This window comes from Aotus nancymaae, unplaced genomic scaffold, assembly GCF_030222135.1.
Source record: "Aotus nancymaae isolate 86718 unplaced genomic scaffold, 86718_ANA_hifiasm-v0.15.2.pri h1tg000016l, whole genome shotgun sequence".
NCBI lineage: Eukaryota > Metazoa > Chordata > Mammalia > Primates > Aotidae > Aotus > Aotus nancymaae.
Window position 1 is genome coordinate 18,139,849 of NW_026988428.1, and position 14,902 is coordinate 18,154,750.

Genomic DNA, 14,902 nt, shown 5'->3' on the forward strand with positions numbered 1-14,902 from the left:
TTAAAGGTCAACTTGGTAATTTTTCTTATCTGGAAAATAAAGAAGTACAAATCTACATTTATCTTATTTCCTCTTTCTCCAAGTGTCATTTTTTTCCTAGAATAGGAAAGTACCCGATATAAAGAGTTGGTTTGGCAAATCACAGCAGCAGCTTGATTGTGACAGCATAAGACAATGTGAAAAGCAATGTGCCAAGATGTTTGTAACAATATCTTAATAAATGTCTGCCCTCATCTCCTTCTGATCCTTGATTGTCTGAAGCCAAATCATTAACCCAAGGACAAAGGATTGATCACACTTTATTTCCTCTTTTAATCAAGACATTTCAAATTATGTCTCATTCCTCATAATGACTTCCTTTCCTGGAGGATCAAATGTAGAGCTACTTAAGATTGGTTTAGCTTTGGACTTCCTAGACATGCAGTGAGGTTTTTTTTTAGCGTGTTTGTGTGTGTGTGCACACGTACATAACAGAGAAAGTGGACAAAGTTGGTGAAAGAGAATCCAATAGATTAGTTAATAATCATAAGTACTTGTAGAAAATGTATTTACTGTTGTTACATTGCCATAGAAAAGTGACATGCTGTTCATATTTTACAATTATTCTCTGGGCTATAAAGAGCTTTCATCCAGCTAGTATGATCCAAAAACCTTTAATTTTACAAAAAAACCTAAAAAAAGAAAAAACAAACAACTTATTTCATCATGAAGGATCACACCCGACTTGCTATGTCTGGTGGGATCTTGCACATTGCACCAGTCTGCAATAGGCGAATGAAACTGGGACCACTGATGCATCACAGACAGGTCAGAAGAAAACCCAAGCAGTGTTATTGGATCATTGGAAATGGTTTAATCTATCCTGTTGCTTCTATGTCTTTTACTTATACCGGCTGTGTTTGCTTCAGTGTGATCCATAAATTCGTCCTGAAATTAAGATTTTCTGACTTTAACCAGGGACCCAAAACAAATTTAGTTGGAGCTGTATGTTTTCCCTCTTCTCCAAAGAAAAGATGATTTCACAAGTTTTGGTTAGTACTGGGCTCTGCAGGATATAACCTGCAGCTACTACCTCAATGTTGGTTGTATATGTTACATTGGCTGTACTGTGAATTAGTAAGTTTAGCCACGCCAATCAACTGCCCCAAGCCACACCTTCTCATTTGTATGATGCTTAGGCCAACTCTGTGTCTTCTCCTGCTCTCTGATATTGTGATTGACTTCTAAGAGTATCACTTTTAGGTTATTTGAGAAATAGCAGCAGATTAACTCATCCTCAGCATCATCACTCAAAAAGCAAAAATTCAGAATAGTAGTTCATGTAATAATTGGTTCTATAAACAGAAATGAAAACAAATTAACCAAGAAACTCCCTTAACTAATTTTATAGAAAAATATAAGCTTTGCTGGTATAATCACATTTTACAAATATCATCAACAGGGTAATGGGTAATGATGATACATCAAGGGGTTCTAATAAAAACTAATATTGTTATACTCTTCCATATCATATAATGCAAAATTATGAAAATTTAATAGAATAGTATGTAGTAACATCAAAATACTTATGGGCATAGGACAGTTTTTAAAAAATACACTTTGAAACTGAAATTTCCCAAATTATCACTAATATGCTATATGGCAAAGGCACATTTATAGAATAGTAAGTTACTATTGTAAAGGAAGCATAAAATGTCCACAGACATTAAGCATACATCTTTAAAATAACACAAAAAATAATGAAATAAAAACCTATTGAGATTACTAATTGGCTCTAACTACTCAATAAGTTGATGTCTTCAGAATGATAAAGCTAATTATGATTAGAGTCAATATGGCCATTACATGCTAAGTGAAATTAGAAAAAGGGCCTACATTAAAATTAAAGGTGATCACTATTTCCACACCCTACATACATATACTTGCTCCCTCATCCCTCATCAATTCTGATTTTCTCACATTAAACTGTCTTTTATATTATATGGGAGAAATGTCCAGCTGCAAAAAAAGACACGTTAATTTCTTTTGGGTACTCATTTTTGAAAACAAATTAAATTGCTTGATTTCTCCCTCAATACATTTTTTGAAAATTTTTATTATAGTCTTTAGTTGTTCAATGATATTGCCAAGAGAAAGGACTCAGAGGAGTTACTTCATTTTGAGTCTACCAGGATGGAAAAGAAAGAGACATGATAGAAAATTACTAGAAAAAGCGTTTCTACAAGTCCTGAGCTATTACTCGATATATAGAACTCTGTTCACTCCATCTGAATGGAGAATGGTTGATAGCTTTGCCTTGAATAAGTGATAAATCTGTCAAATCCAAAAAAGGTAGGAGAAAAATTAAATACATTTCCTATCAGAACTGATAGTTAGTTCTAGTCTAGACTTCAAATTGGTTGCACATTTTTCCAGCTTCTCCTGTGGTTGTATTATTCACTCTTGCGATACTTTCTTTTCCAATACAGAGATCCAATCTTGGTAGATTATTGGGAAACCAAAAAGAATACAGTCTCCAACTGTTCTAATTAAATCCTCTACCCCTCCAACAAAAACTTAATAATTATTAAGGACAATTAGCTGTTAATTTTCCATGTGTCTATCCCTTATCTCTTCACCTTACTTCTTTCCTTTTGGGAACCTCCAGAAACTTTTCCCAAACACCATTTTAGACACCATATTAACTTAGATTCCTAGGTATTTTTAAATGATCTCGCCACATTGTCCCACATATTTATAACTTTCTCACTTGGATCCAAGAACTTTCTAGGTAAAAAAGTAGTTAGTATTTCTTTCCACTCTTTGGAAGCAGACAATTAAATAGCGCAATAACATCAGAGAGCAGCTGTAAGAAGTTGGGGGAAGGTTTTGGGAAACACAGAAGAAAAACTTCGCAGGAATTTCAAGTTAACAAGAAACTTAAACCCAGCAGTCCTCCAGGGAGAAAAAATACATCTCAAATCTCTGTAGAATAACAACAACAACAAAAGGCCAATATGCGGTGAAGTGGCAGATGGAATGAAAGCTGACTCTAAGGCCTCTCTGATTGCATCCTGCAGGAAGACCACCCAAAATGACACAGCAAGTTAAAATCTTAGTACACATGCATCTTTCTCTACTGCAAATCTAAGCATAATAGCACAATTGCATTACCATTCAGCTCGCTCTAGCTTTACAGTGTGTAATAGTTCCAATGCATAAGCCAAGTTTTCTAGCAATGCCCCTTTATTAAAATAATTAGAGTTTTGCATAGTAGGAAGCACATTCTATAGTACTGAAAATAATGCTTAAATTGATAAATCACATTACAAAGGTACATACAAATAAATAGAAATTATCATATTTCTTAAATTATTTATGGAAACCCAATTCCTTTCTTTGTAATAGAAAGAACAACCAAGACTTAGATGTATTTTTTTTCTTTTTACTGCAAAAATATACTATGTGAAAACTGGTATCATTCAGCCGAAAATAGTAAATCAGCAAATCCCCAAATCTCAACTTTTTTAGAAAGTGACTTTAAGAAAAATCATATCTCATGAGCACATAACAGAATTTTCATTTATAGTATATTTTAGGGTCTTCTACTTAACAAGACCAACTTGGTGGGGGGAGGGTGGGCTGTGCTAGGCTGCCGAATTATTCTTCTGTGCTAGGCTGCAGAATAATGTCCCCCCTAAATCACGGTCCCTGCCTTCATTGGTTTCCAAGTACAGTGCTCCAATTCAAGTTGAAACTATACCTTCATTTAAAAAATCAACTATATAATTCTTCATATAGCAAGACCTTTTAACAAATTTCTTTAGCCTGGTGTTTGCTTCCACTATCGAGTTTTGGGATCTTTGTTAAATCACTTAACTTGTGAGGCTTAATATTCCTCAGGTGGAAAGTAAATGAATTTAACTACATGAGCACTGAAGTCTTTTTTTGGCTGTTACAATCTAAATTTAAGTTTGTTTTTTTTTTTTTTTTGAGACGGAGTTTCCCTCTTGTTACCCAGGCTGGAGTGCAATGGCGCGATCTCCGCTCACCGCAACCTCCGCCTCCTGGGTTCAGGCAATTCTCCTGCCTCAGCCTCCTGAGTAGCTAGTACAGGCATGCACCACCGTGCCCAGCTAATTTTTTGTATTTTTAGTAGAGACGGGGTTTCACCATGTTGACCAGGATGGTCTCGATCTCTTGACCTTGTGATCCACCCGCCTCGGCCTCCCAAAGTGCAGGGATTACAGGCGTGAGCCACCGCGCCCGGCCCAATTTTTAAGTTTTTTAATGAATTACCTGCTTTAATCTTCACGATCATCTATACAGACAGAGGTACAGAATGTGATTTGTAGAAATAAAATTGCCAGAGAAATGCCAAGAAGGTTGATACCCAGACCTCTGGTTCAATGACTGAGTGCCCACATGACCCAGGGCACATCATCAGTCAACTTGGGGACAGGCTTGCGGCTTGCTAGCTTAGTGACATTGGGTAGGTTGTTTCATACCTCTGAGTCTTAGTTTCTTTATCTGTAAAAGTGGAAAATAACCTCACACATCCATAGGATGTTTGACATAAAAAAAAGTCCTCACAGCTAATTTTTATCCCATAATAGAGGAAACAGGCAATAATCATGTGACAACAATTTTCACAAGACTGCTGAATTCTCTGTCACTTCGCGCCATGTCTAGAACCCAATGTTTCCTTATAACTGACTCCTGAATGCGCTACACCCACATTTCACAGCAGAATAGGGCTGTGCTTACATCCAAGACCAGAACTAGAGATTCAGTGTCTTCTAAATACAGCCCTTTTTACTGAACAACTTACTGAAGCCAGAAACTTATAAATATGCCTTTCCTGGAAAACTTCATAGCATCTTTTCCCGTAGTTCATCAATCAAAGAAACAAAAAAAACTTTATCATCTTTTCTAAACATGGTAAACCTGGTGATACTGGCAATGCCTACTTGCATAATAACTTTTAAAAATGGAGATTATTAATTATACATTACCACAATGTGTCTCTATTTGATGCCCAACCTTCATTCTTTTTAACCTTTCACCTAGTTTCGTTAAAATTTCAGAGTTTGTGTTGTTGCTGTAGAAGATTTAAACAAGGCTTACACAACATATTTGTTATCAATGCTTTATTGTTGAAAACAAAATTGAAATTCTCTGGCACATAAAACAATTATTTCTACAAAAGGAAAGCCTACAAATCTTGATAATTTATACAAATAACAGTTTCTCAAAAAATAAAATTTTAATTTAGCAAACTTGTCTTGTGCTCTATATTTTTAGCACTGTCAGCAATAATCCACCATAAATCCCTGAGCGGAGACATTTTTTGATCATGTTCTAATGCCCCTCCCCACCCTCCCCCCACCAAGTTGGTCGGTTACTGAGTCCAGCCCTATGGTGAAAAGTGTCAGGGACATTTAATTATTAATGATCCGTGCATTTTATGACACAGGCCCAATTATTAACGCTACTTGGGAGCCAGTGTCACAAGAAGTGCCTCAACTGCGCATTCAGTGAACCTGTTAAGGACCAGGTCTTCGAAAGGAGGAACAATAACAATAAAAAGATAAAATGTTAAGACTAGAAAGTCATCATAGGTCAATAACTATTTAAATAAATACAAATGTTAGACACTGAATTAATCTCTATAGCCTTATATTAAAATCCTTTTTTTTTTTTTGCAATTGCCAATGCACTAAAAGATGAATAATACACTTCAACCCACTATTTTGGCTTGATCATGGGTTTGTTGTTAAATGTCATTCTGAAAACACAGTGATTTAATTTATATTTTAGCTATTGGCCCTTCAATGAAATGTTTACAAAATAATATATATCTTACAGAAGGGCTTTCTTATTAATGGCATGAAAAAACCTTTCTCACTACATTTGCCCTTCTCACAAAAACACTAATGCTGTAGGAACACTACCTTCAATTATTTATCTCACTGTATTCAGATACATAGAAAAACATAAAATATGGAGAAAACATAATATGATATATTTGCATGTCCAGCTTCCTTTTAATGGAGATGCTGATCAAATATACCTGGAGTGTGAAAGGGAAGGAGAAACAAGTGATTTTCAGTTGCAAAGAACTGGCTTAATGCATCAAGTTTTGTTATTTGCTATGGTAGAATAATAAATAAATAAATACGTAGGGTATAGTATAGCTACTTTCTCTATGAAGAAGTTGATAATGGACTAGTGTTTTATGAAGTTAAGTTTTAGTGGCAAAGTTTAACTGCAAGCCAAAAAATGTTCAATAAAAATGTTGTTCTCTACCTAATTCGTAGTCTTTTTCTTGTGAAATGATCATTGAAGTGGTTACTAACAGGTAATGAAATAAAATACCAAATTTGCTAGTGAGAAATAGTTTTCAACTGAGAAAAGCACTTGGCAGAAGACCTAGAAACATGCAGGCGAATGCTATACTCTATTGCACCTTAAAATAAGTTGTTTTTGATGCCTTTTGAGAAGAGCAAAGTAAGACAAAAATAATTCATTTAAAATGCATCAGCATTGCTGTTTAGGTACCTATTAGAAAGTGATTAACATTTGATACCTACTCTTTCCAAAATACAAAATCACTGGCAACCACCATCATACACTCATTTGAGTAGAGTTGATTTTTTAAACAGCAACATCTGGGAAGCACAAAACACCTTCCCTTTTGTCTAATAACTGTTGGTTAGTTATTGGAACTGGAAGGCTTACAAACGTCCCTGTCCTTTATCCTTATGTAAGCTTGCACATTATCCAGGAATAGCCATTTTAAAAGGTAATTTCAAAAGAATTAATACAATGAATTCTACTGGGCAGCTTGGTGGAAAATATTGGCGACATTAAAATTTAAAAAATGCCTGCCTGACACATATAAGGCCTCCCCAGTCCCTTATACAACTCGAGCGTGAAGATGGTTAGCTCTGCCTTCCATATCCTGTTCAGAACATAAAAAGCAAATAATGTCCAAATGAATGAAGCCTCTGACATCCAAATCATAAAACATTATGTGCACTAGTCAAGAAACCATAGCGGATTCGGACAGATCTTGACACAGTATTAAAACAAGAAGAAGTTTTCTAAGCTTCAGAAACTGATAAGCAGGCTGTCCCAAAGAGGGAAGACAGCAGCGTTAGGACAACCAGCGGCTCACTGGGACTCACGCCTTTATCACCCCCTAGTTACACTTAACCCTAATTGTTTACCACGGCTGAATGGACACTCTGACTTCCTCTCACAGTGTTTAAGGAACAAGATAATTTTGAAATTAGCTTTCAGAAAATGAACAAAATCTGCGACTTACACACCCACCCCTCCCTTTTAAGAATGCCAAAAGACTGTTTTAAGCGCTCTGGTTTACAGTCTACGGGTAACAGTTACATCCTCCAGGAGGTTTCCAATGTTCCCCTTTTTGGTGTTAACAGCTGTGTCGACAGCAAAGTGGATTCTTCCAGAAGTGGTAGGGACCTCAGTGACCTCTGCCCTGGTCGTGAAGTTCAACACGAGCTCTTGTCACAGCACTGCTGGGAATTCGGTCTGCTAAGGAAGCCAGCTTTCAAAACTGGAGGAGGATGGGCTTCTGCCTCCTGTGTCAGGTCTTAGAAGTCTTTAAGCCTTGTTTTTCCATGATGTTCCACAGTTTGCGGAGATTGGACTGTGTGATGACATCATCTGGCTTGAGCTGCAGGGCCCGCAGGTAGTTCGCCTCAGCCTTCTGGAGTCTGCCGTTGAGGTGCAGAATGGCTCCCAGGTTCATCAGAGCAGCCGGATACTGCAACAAGAGAAAGGAAGGAAAACAATTAGGAGGCCATTTCAAGCTTCCCTTCATGGAAAACAAAAACCTTCATCCACTTATGCAAATTATTCCCTTATGTCTAGAGGCATTTTGTGAAAGCAATTTAGGAATTTATACAAACAGATAAAGATAACTAGGAAGAAGAAAAGTTTTCAAACAGCTGCTGTGTACTCTGTGCTTTAAAAAGGACAGGCATCTAAAGAAATAGTAATTTTTTCTTTAATGAGAAAGCATAGGTAACATATGAAAACCCAATAGCCTAATCAGACAGTACTATTTGAGAAAAAGAAAATATTTAAAAGTGATATAATTTCAGATGGAAAGAATTTTTTTTTTTTTTTGGCCTGGTCGCTGAGTACCAAAGAATTTTTAAAAATTTCAATGACAAGAAATAAAAAATAAGTGGCTAAAGTTGACAAATCTGTATCTACTTATTCTTTGTTTTCTCTTCTTAGCAATATCCCAGGCTTTTAACACAAAATTAAACTATGAAATGCTACTGATGTTTTTGGGTAAAAATCCTAACAAAAATGAAAATGCAACCATGAAAGCCCCTCCAAAACCTAAATAGTTTAACAAGACAAAGTCTTTATTTTTAAAAGCCCGTGTTTAACTTCCATAATGATGAATGTTTACCATAGAGTGAAGTAAAAGCATTCAAATAGATAAAATATGACAGAGAAAAATAAAACTTTTTTAAGAATAATTTTATATTACCTATTAAAAAGCAGTTACATAATTCTCATAGAATTTTCAGTAATGCATAGTAATTGCAATACAAAGCTATCGCATGGGGAAAAAAGGTTACAAATGTTTTTAAAATGGCATGAATTATGTTGCACCAGTTTAATACAAAGATTTTCATGCCCAAATTCTCAGACATCAGTTAACAACAACAAAAGTCCTTCCCAAAGGAAAATATATTTTGCTTGCTCTTTATAAATAAAGGCTGTTTTGCTCCTGTCCCTGGAACATTCTGGCTAACCGAAAGCAGCTAATATTTTGGCAGTTACACAAATGCATGTTTCAAATATCAGATAAAATTAAGGTGTTTATGCTATGATTACACTTTATTTTTCGGATAGTGTCAACTACCAATTGTCCTTCAATTCTGTACTACAGCCTAAAATAATTCACAATTATTTTTAAGATTTGGTATTTTCACAAGACATGCACTCTTCAGCTGAATTCATGTGACTCTACTCTTTACTGTCAAACTAATTATTTCTGAACCAAAAGCAATGCTATGGAGGAGGGTGGAACAGGTCAGAATAAATTGACTTAGGGGATATGGATTTTTAGGAGATCTGTGTTTGAGCTCTTGTTCAACCACTGTCTATGACCTTGGTGAAGTCCCCTAACATATCTGTGCCCTTCCTTCAATTGTGAAATACTGAAGTAACATCAACTTCTTTGCATGCTGTTAGAAAGATACAATGAGAAAATTAAATATACATAGCAGAGTACAGGTATAAATTAGATACTCTATAAATATCAAGATTACTTTTCCTTATCTCATTTTGCTTGAAGTCTAGCACACACATGTTTGTGATTTTTATGCTGTTGTGCAGTCTTTAAAATTTTGATTTCAATGGCTACATACGCATCTGGATATATATTCTAAAATCTTAAGTCTTCAACGACTGGGCATTATTTTTAAACTTTCCTATATAATTTTCTCTTTTACAAAAAATAATGCTGCAAATATAAGCTATTCCTGACCTTTAAAAACCTTTTTGGTCAGGACAACTCTATACTTATCAAGAAAAATGCAGATGGTCAATTTCTAATTTTAAACACCAATCCAAATAAACATAGCTCTAAATGTCATGTGCAGTAAAAAGCTCTACATTGGAAACTGAAAATAACACCACCTACTCTCTCTTCCTAAAAGAACTTTGTTATCACTCCACTGCTATTATCCTGAGTTCCTTAAAGCTTGGGCACATTTCTGAATTATGTCCCCTCACAGTGCTTAGCACAACTATCAATAAACAGCCACTAAATGCAGGGTGAAGTGTGCTCACAGCCTGAATTACTAAAGATGCGAAGTAGATACAATGTTAGGACTTCCTGCTATCCTGAGTGGGAAGAGTGGAAACAGGGAGGAAGAACCACTATTGGAGACCATTCCTTACTAACCAGAAATGGAAGAGGCCCAGTGATGAGGTGGAGAGAAAACAGATGGCTCTGTGGGATAGTCATTATTTCTTGAATCACTTTATGGCCAAATTGTCTGTACCTATCGTGTCTGTATCTATGATTTCAACTCAAAGGGATGAAAAATACTCAGAGGTTACGGAGTCAGGCTGCCTAGGTTCAAACAGCAACTCTACCACAGAGATGTGAGCACTTGAACAATTGGGTGAGGGTGCGTGATCTCAGTTTCCTTTATAACTGGGATGCCAGCATTTTACTGCTGTAAATATCATATGAGAATACCCACATTATTGTCTTTTTCCATTTCTTCTTTATCATTTCAAAAACACAAAGCAGAACCTCCTTGGTGTGCCTGAAGAACCACTGAACCTAAAAACTGAGGATTTCTGAACTGGCTTCATGTTTACTAGCTTTCTAGCCTGTTTAAGGTTCAACCTGTAAGAGGTAAATGTGAAAATGGTTGGTAAAATCGATCATGCCATATAAATAGACTTTACTATTATAACTAAATTGCAGCCCGAGGCTTCTCTGTCCTTGAAACACTTATGGAGTGACCTACCCACCATCAAATGATGAAACACATTTTGTATTTTAATATTCTTCTAATAAAACTCATCTAGGAAGTGAAATCTGTTCTGCTGAATGAGTTCTAAATGCTAATTGTAATGGGGTTTTTGTAATAATTTTAATTTTGCATTATCCACACCACTGTGTTCCTCATTAAACAAAAAAAAATCATAGTTAGCACAGGATAACAACTGTCATGAAAGCCCACATAGAGTCTTTAATTGCTTCCCCTAAGGACTAAAAATATGAGAACTAAAAATGTGCATATCTAAGAACATCATTCAATATATTTAAGCAGCTATACATTTCAGGTTCAGCTATAACATTCTGGTGTGAATGTAAATGGCTACTTCAGTAAAATAAAACTTTTTATTTCAAAACCCTACAAATGTGCATTATGTAATGCTCGAAACATCAGAATATCTTCTTAGTGAATGGAAATATGGAATTTATACACAGGTATGCTAAAATATGACATATGTAATGAATATCACCCTAGATAACTGCTTTGAAAGTGTCAATGCTTATTCCGACATAGAAAATTTCATATATTTATTAAAAATTGATGAATAAGACTGGGTATAGACTCTACTTTTTACAACATGGTTGTTTTTCTCTCTTCAAAGACAGGAATTTTATCTTTTAAGCCTGTCATGTCTTCTCTCTATATCAGTGCTAGGGAAGCTTAATGGAAGCCCACTGGACTGAATTCCTTCAGGTTATCTAGCTGAGCAACACAGAGCTATATAGTTTAGGGAGTTGCATCACCATCACCTGGTAGCTTGATAGAAACGCAGAATTTCAGGCGCCGCCTACTGAATCAATTTGAATTTTAACAAGATCCCCAGGTGCTTTGTATGCTCTTTAAAATTTGAGAAGCACTGTTCTAAAGGTCACTTGTAGATCATAGATTATATCATTTTGTAGCTTCTATGATTAAATTTCCTATAAGAGGTTATAAAGTATAGAACAAAGTATGTCACAAAGAATACCTATCCTCCCTCAAAATAGAATTCTTTTCTTGGTCATTCAATTATTTAAGTTAGAAAATGTTCAAATAATCTTTATTTTTTTAAGCAGAAGCCATAAATGACTAAATATTATTAGACAGAAGGAGAAGATATGAAAAGCCTTTTAATAACCAAATAAGAACACATAAAGTTTTCTAAACAGACTTAAAGACTACCAAACTATAAAACTGAAATGCAAAAATTTCAGGTAACCTGTTTGATTACATACTGGTGTCGTTGCTCTCTGCCAGGTGTAGCTCATGAGCTGGGGAAGAGAAACTCAATGACAACTGCTCAGGTCTTCCCCTACACATATGGTCTTTCATTAAAGACAAGTGATGAAATTTTCAGTATGTAAACCAAAGCAGTCAGTAGTTTGCAGCCCAGTAACATAGGGCTCCTGGTTCTGTACAACAAATGACACCGTCTCCTAATTCACAGGCTAGAAAGGAGAACCAGACATTCCTTGTTTCCTTGAAAAGGACAGATGCTTTAGATCAAAGGAGCTGACTGGCAGCCATACTGAAACAGAAAATGATGTATTTTTTTTAAGTCTCCAGGGAATTCTGCCTTCTTTGTTATTTTACTGTGGTCTTTGGCTTATTTCTTCAACTTTGGAGGAAATATGCAAAATTAAAATAATGGATGTCTATTGTGGTGGGTAGGACACAGACAAGATTATGGAGGACTGATTCTTGTTTAAGGCCCTTGAGGCTGTCAAAGAATGCAGCTGAGCTCATAGGGTATCATGAACACACAGGATTGGAACACAAAATCATTGTTCAGGCCTCAGCTTATCATGTAGGATTGGAAAGAAAATGACAGAGGAGGAATAGTAAGACTATATGGGAATTTAGGGTTGGGAATTCATGTTTCTACTGGGATCAGGAGTTATGCAGAACTCTGAACAGAGGAATTGAGTGGGGTCCCAGAGGAAAACAAAACAAAAAAAGGTTTGGTTGAGATGTTCTATTAGTGAGGAGTTGGATAGCCATGCAGTAGTTGGGCTCTCTTGTATCCCATTAGTCCTGTGGCCATTTCCCTTTTATGAGGGACAGTCAACAGGCAAGGGGAATTATGAGAAAGATGAAGATAGAGGTAATAGACCAATATTTGTAATTGCTTAAATAAGTTTATGTCCATTCAAAGGATTTACTCATGTTGCTAAAATTATTCAGACATGAATATTTATTGCTGTGTACACTGCATAACTTTTTAAAAAGAGTGCCGGGCACGGTGGCTCATGCCTGTGATCCCAGCACTTTGGGAGGCTGAGGCGGGTGGATTGCCTGAGGTCAGGAGTTAGAGACCAGTCTGGCCAACATAGTAAAACTCCGTCTCTACTGAAAATACAAAAAAATTAGCCATGCATGCATAGTGGCAGCCATCTGTAATCCCAGCTACTCAGGAGACTGAGGCAGGGGGAATTGCTGGAACCTGGGAGGTGGAGGTTGCAGTGAGCCGATATCATGTCACTGCACTTCAGCCTGGGTGACAGACAGAGACTCCATCTCAAAACAACAACAAAAAAGAGTGACTGAAGTTAGCCATACCTAGTAATTACTCAATTAATATACGACACATTTTTGGGATATTTTCAAGATAACCACCTTCAACTTTCCTTCTAAATATAATTTGCAAACTTAAACGAGTTTGTAGTCTGAACTTTTTGATGGATTCTCACTCTTTTGAAAGTAGCTATCAAACAACTTAATGAAGGCTGCATACTGGCATTCAACTGTATTCAGTTGAAATTGCTAGCCCAACTGAATTTACTGAAGCATCAACTGTACCATGATGCTTAAAAATGAATAGTATAAACATTCTAAGAAACATATTAATGAAAAGGCATTTATGCATACATTTAGTGGATCACTTTATATTTATTTGTGCCTTATACATGGTAGATATTCAATAAATAATTACTGAATTAAAGTTTTTAAGATAAACTGTTAAGCTTCAGGAAAAAAAAAGAATGTTAAATACCTTATTCCTTTCACTTTCAACATCACTCTCCTTTGTTTCATTGGTATGCTTAATGGTTTGATGCAAGCTGGAAACATACATAAATTATCTTGGATTCCTTGTCTCCCCACCCATACACATACTCACATCCAATTATTAAGTCTTGATAACTTTACTCCCAAATCGCTCTTAAATCTGTCTTCTAATTATATCCTACCCCTTTCTTCCAACTTGGTTCAGGCCTTCATCATCTTTTCTTGGATTACTTAAAATTATTCTGGCAGAAATAAAAGAATAAATGAATAGGTAGATGAACACATTGATGGCTGATTGACAAAATGAATAAAGAAACATATGACTAAAGTCATATGCAGGTTTTTTTCTTTATTCTATTTTAGGCATATAAAAATTTCAGAGAATGCAACAAACACTGTATAGTTGCCTAACAAATATAACTTTATAAATAAAACTGAAGCCCCTAAATCTCTCTCCCTATCCTATTCCTGACCATCCACAAGAGAAAACTACCATCCTGAAATTGGTACTTAACAGTCCAGTACACGTTCCACATTTTTACTATTTGTATACCCATGGCAAATGTAAATATCATTTATAAGTTTTAAATATATTAGGTATCATCCATCATGGAATACCATCCTGCCAAATACCCATTTGAAACTTGAAATTTTGTTCAACATTTTACTTTTCAGACTTAGACATTTTGATATATGTAAGATTTGCTATTTCACATTAATTACATTAAATACCTTTTCTTAATGATGGAATACAGATCCTTTAAGAGAGGGCTGCCGTCAATTCTTGTGCATATGTCTACACATACTTAGGGAAGAGTTTCTAGGAATGGATCACAGGGGTTCTTTGACTTTGTTAGCTATTACCAAATTGCTTTTCAAAGTGGTTGTATCAAAACGTACTAATTCAAACATATAACAGGAGACCCTTTATTCTATATCCTTAATAACATTTGGTATTATCTAATTTTTAAAGTTTTTGTTGAATTGAAAGTTGCAAAATAGTGTAAACTGGCTATCCCAAATCTGCAATCTGGAATGCTTCAAAATCTACAACTCTTTGAATGCAGACATAATGCTCAAAGAAAATGCATTTTAAATTTCAGATTTTCAGTTCTCAACTGGTAAAAGTATAATGCAGATATTCCAAAATGTGAAAAAGCTGAAATCTGAGATTGGGATTTCTGGTCCCAAACATTTTGGATAAGGAATACTCAGTGTGTATATTTTTGTGCACTTAATTTCTTTTTCCCTTATTACTAGAAAGGTTAGAAACATTTTCATAAGCTTATAAGCTTTTTATGTTTCCTCTTTAGTGACACACTTGCTCTTAACATTTGTACAAAATAAGATAATAACCTAACATT

General features: G+C 35.5%; 1 protein-coding gene across 2 annotated transcripts in view; it reads right to left on the reverse strand.

Moving 5' to 3' along the window:
- Positions 1-5,114: 5,114 nt before the first annotated feature.
- Positions 5,115-14,902, reverse strand: part of TMTC2 (transmembrane O-mannosyltransferase targeting cadherins 2) — a 441,683-nt gene continuing 431,895 nt past the window's right edge. For both annotated transcript variants that reach the window (XM_021675289.2, XM_012442083.3), the window contains one exon: positions 5,115-7,777. In XM_021675289.2, the coding sequence (XP_021530964.2) occupies positions 7,598-7,777 (180 nt within the window). In that variant the 3' untranslated portion in view covers positions 5,115-7,597. The remainder of the gene's footprint in view (positions 7,778-14,902) is intronic.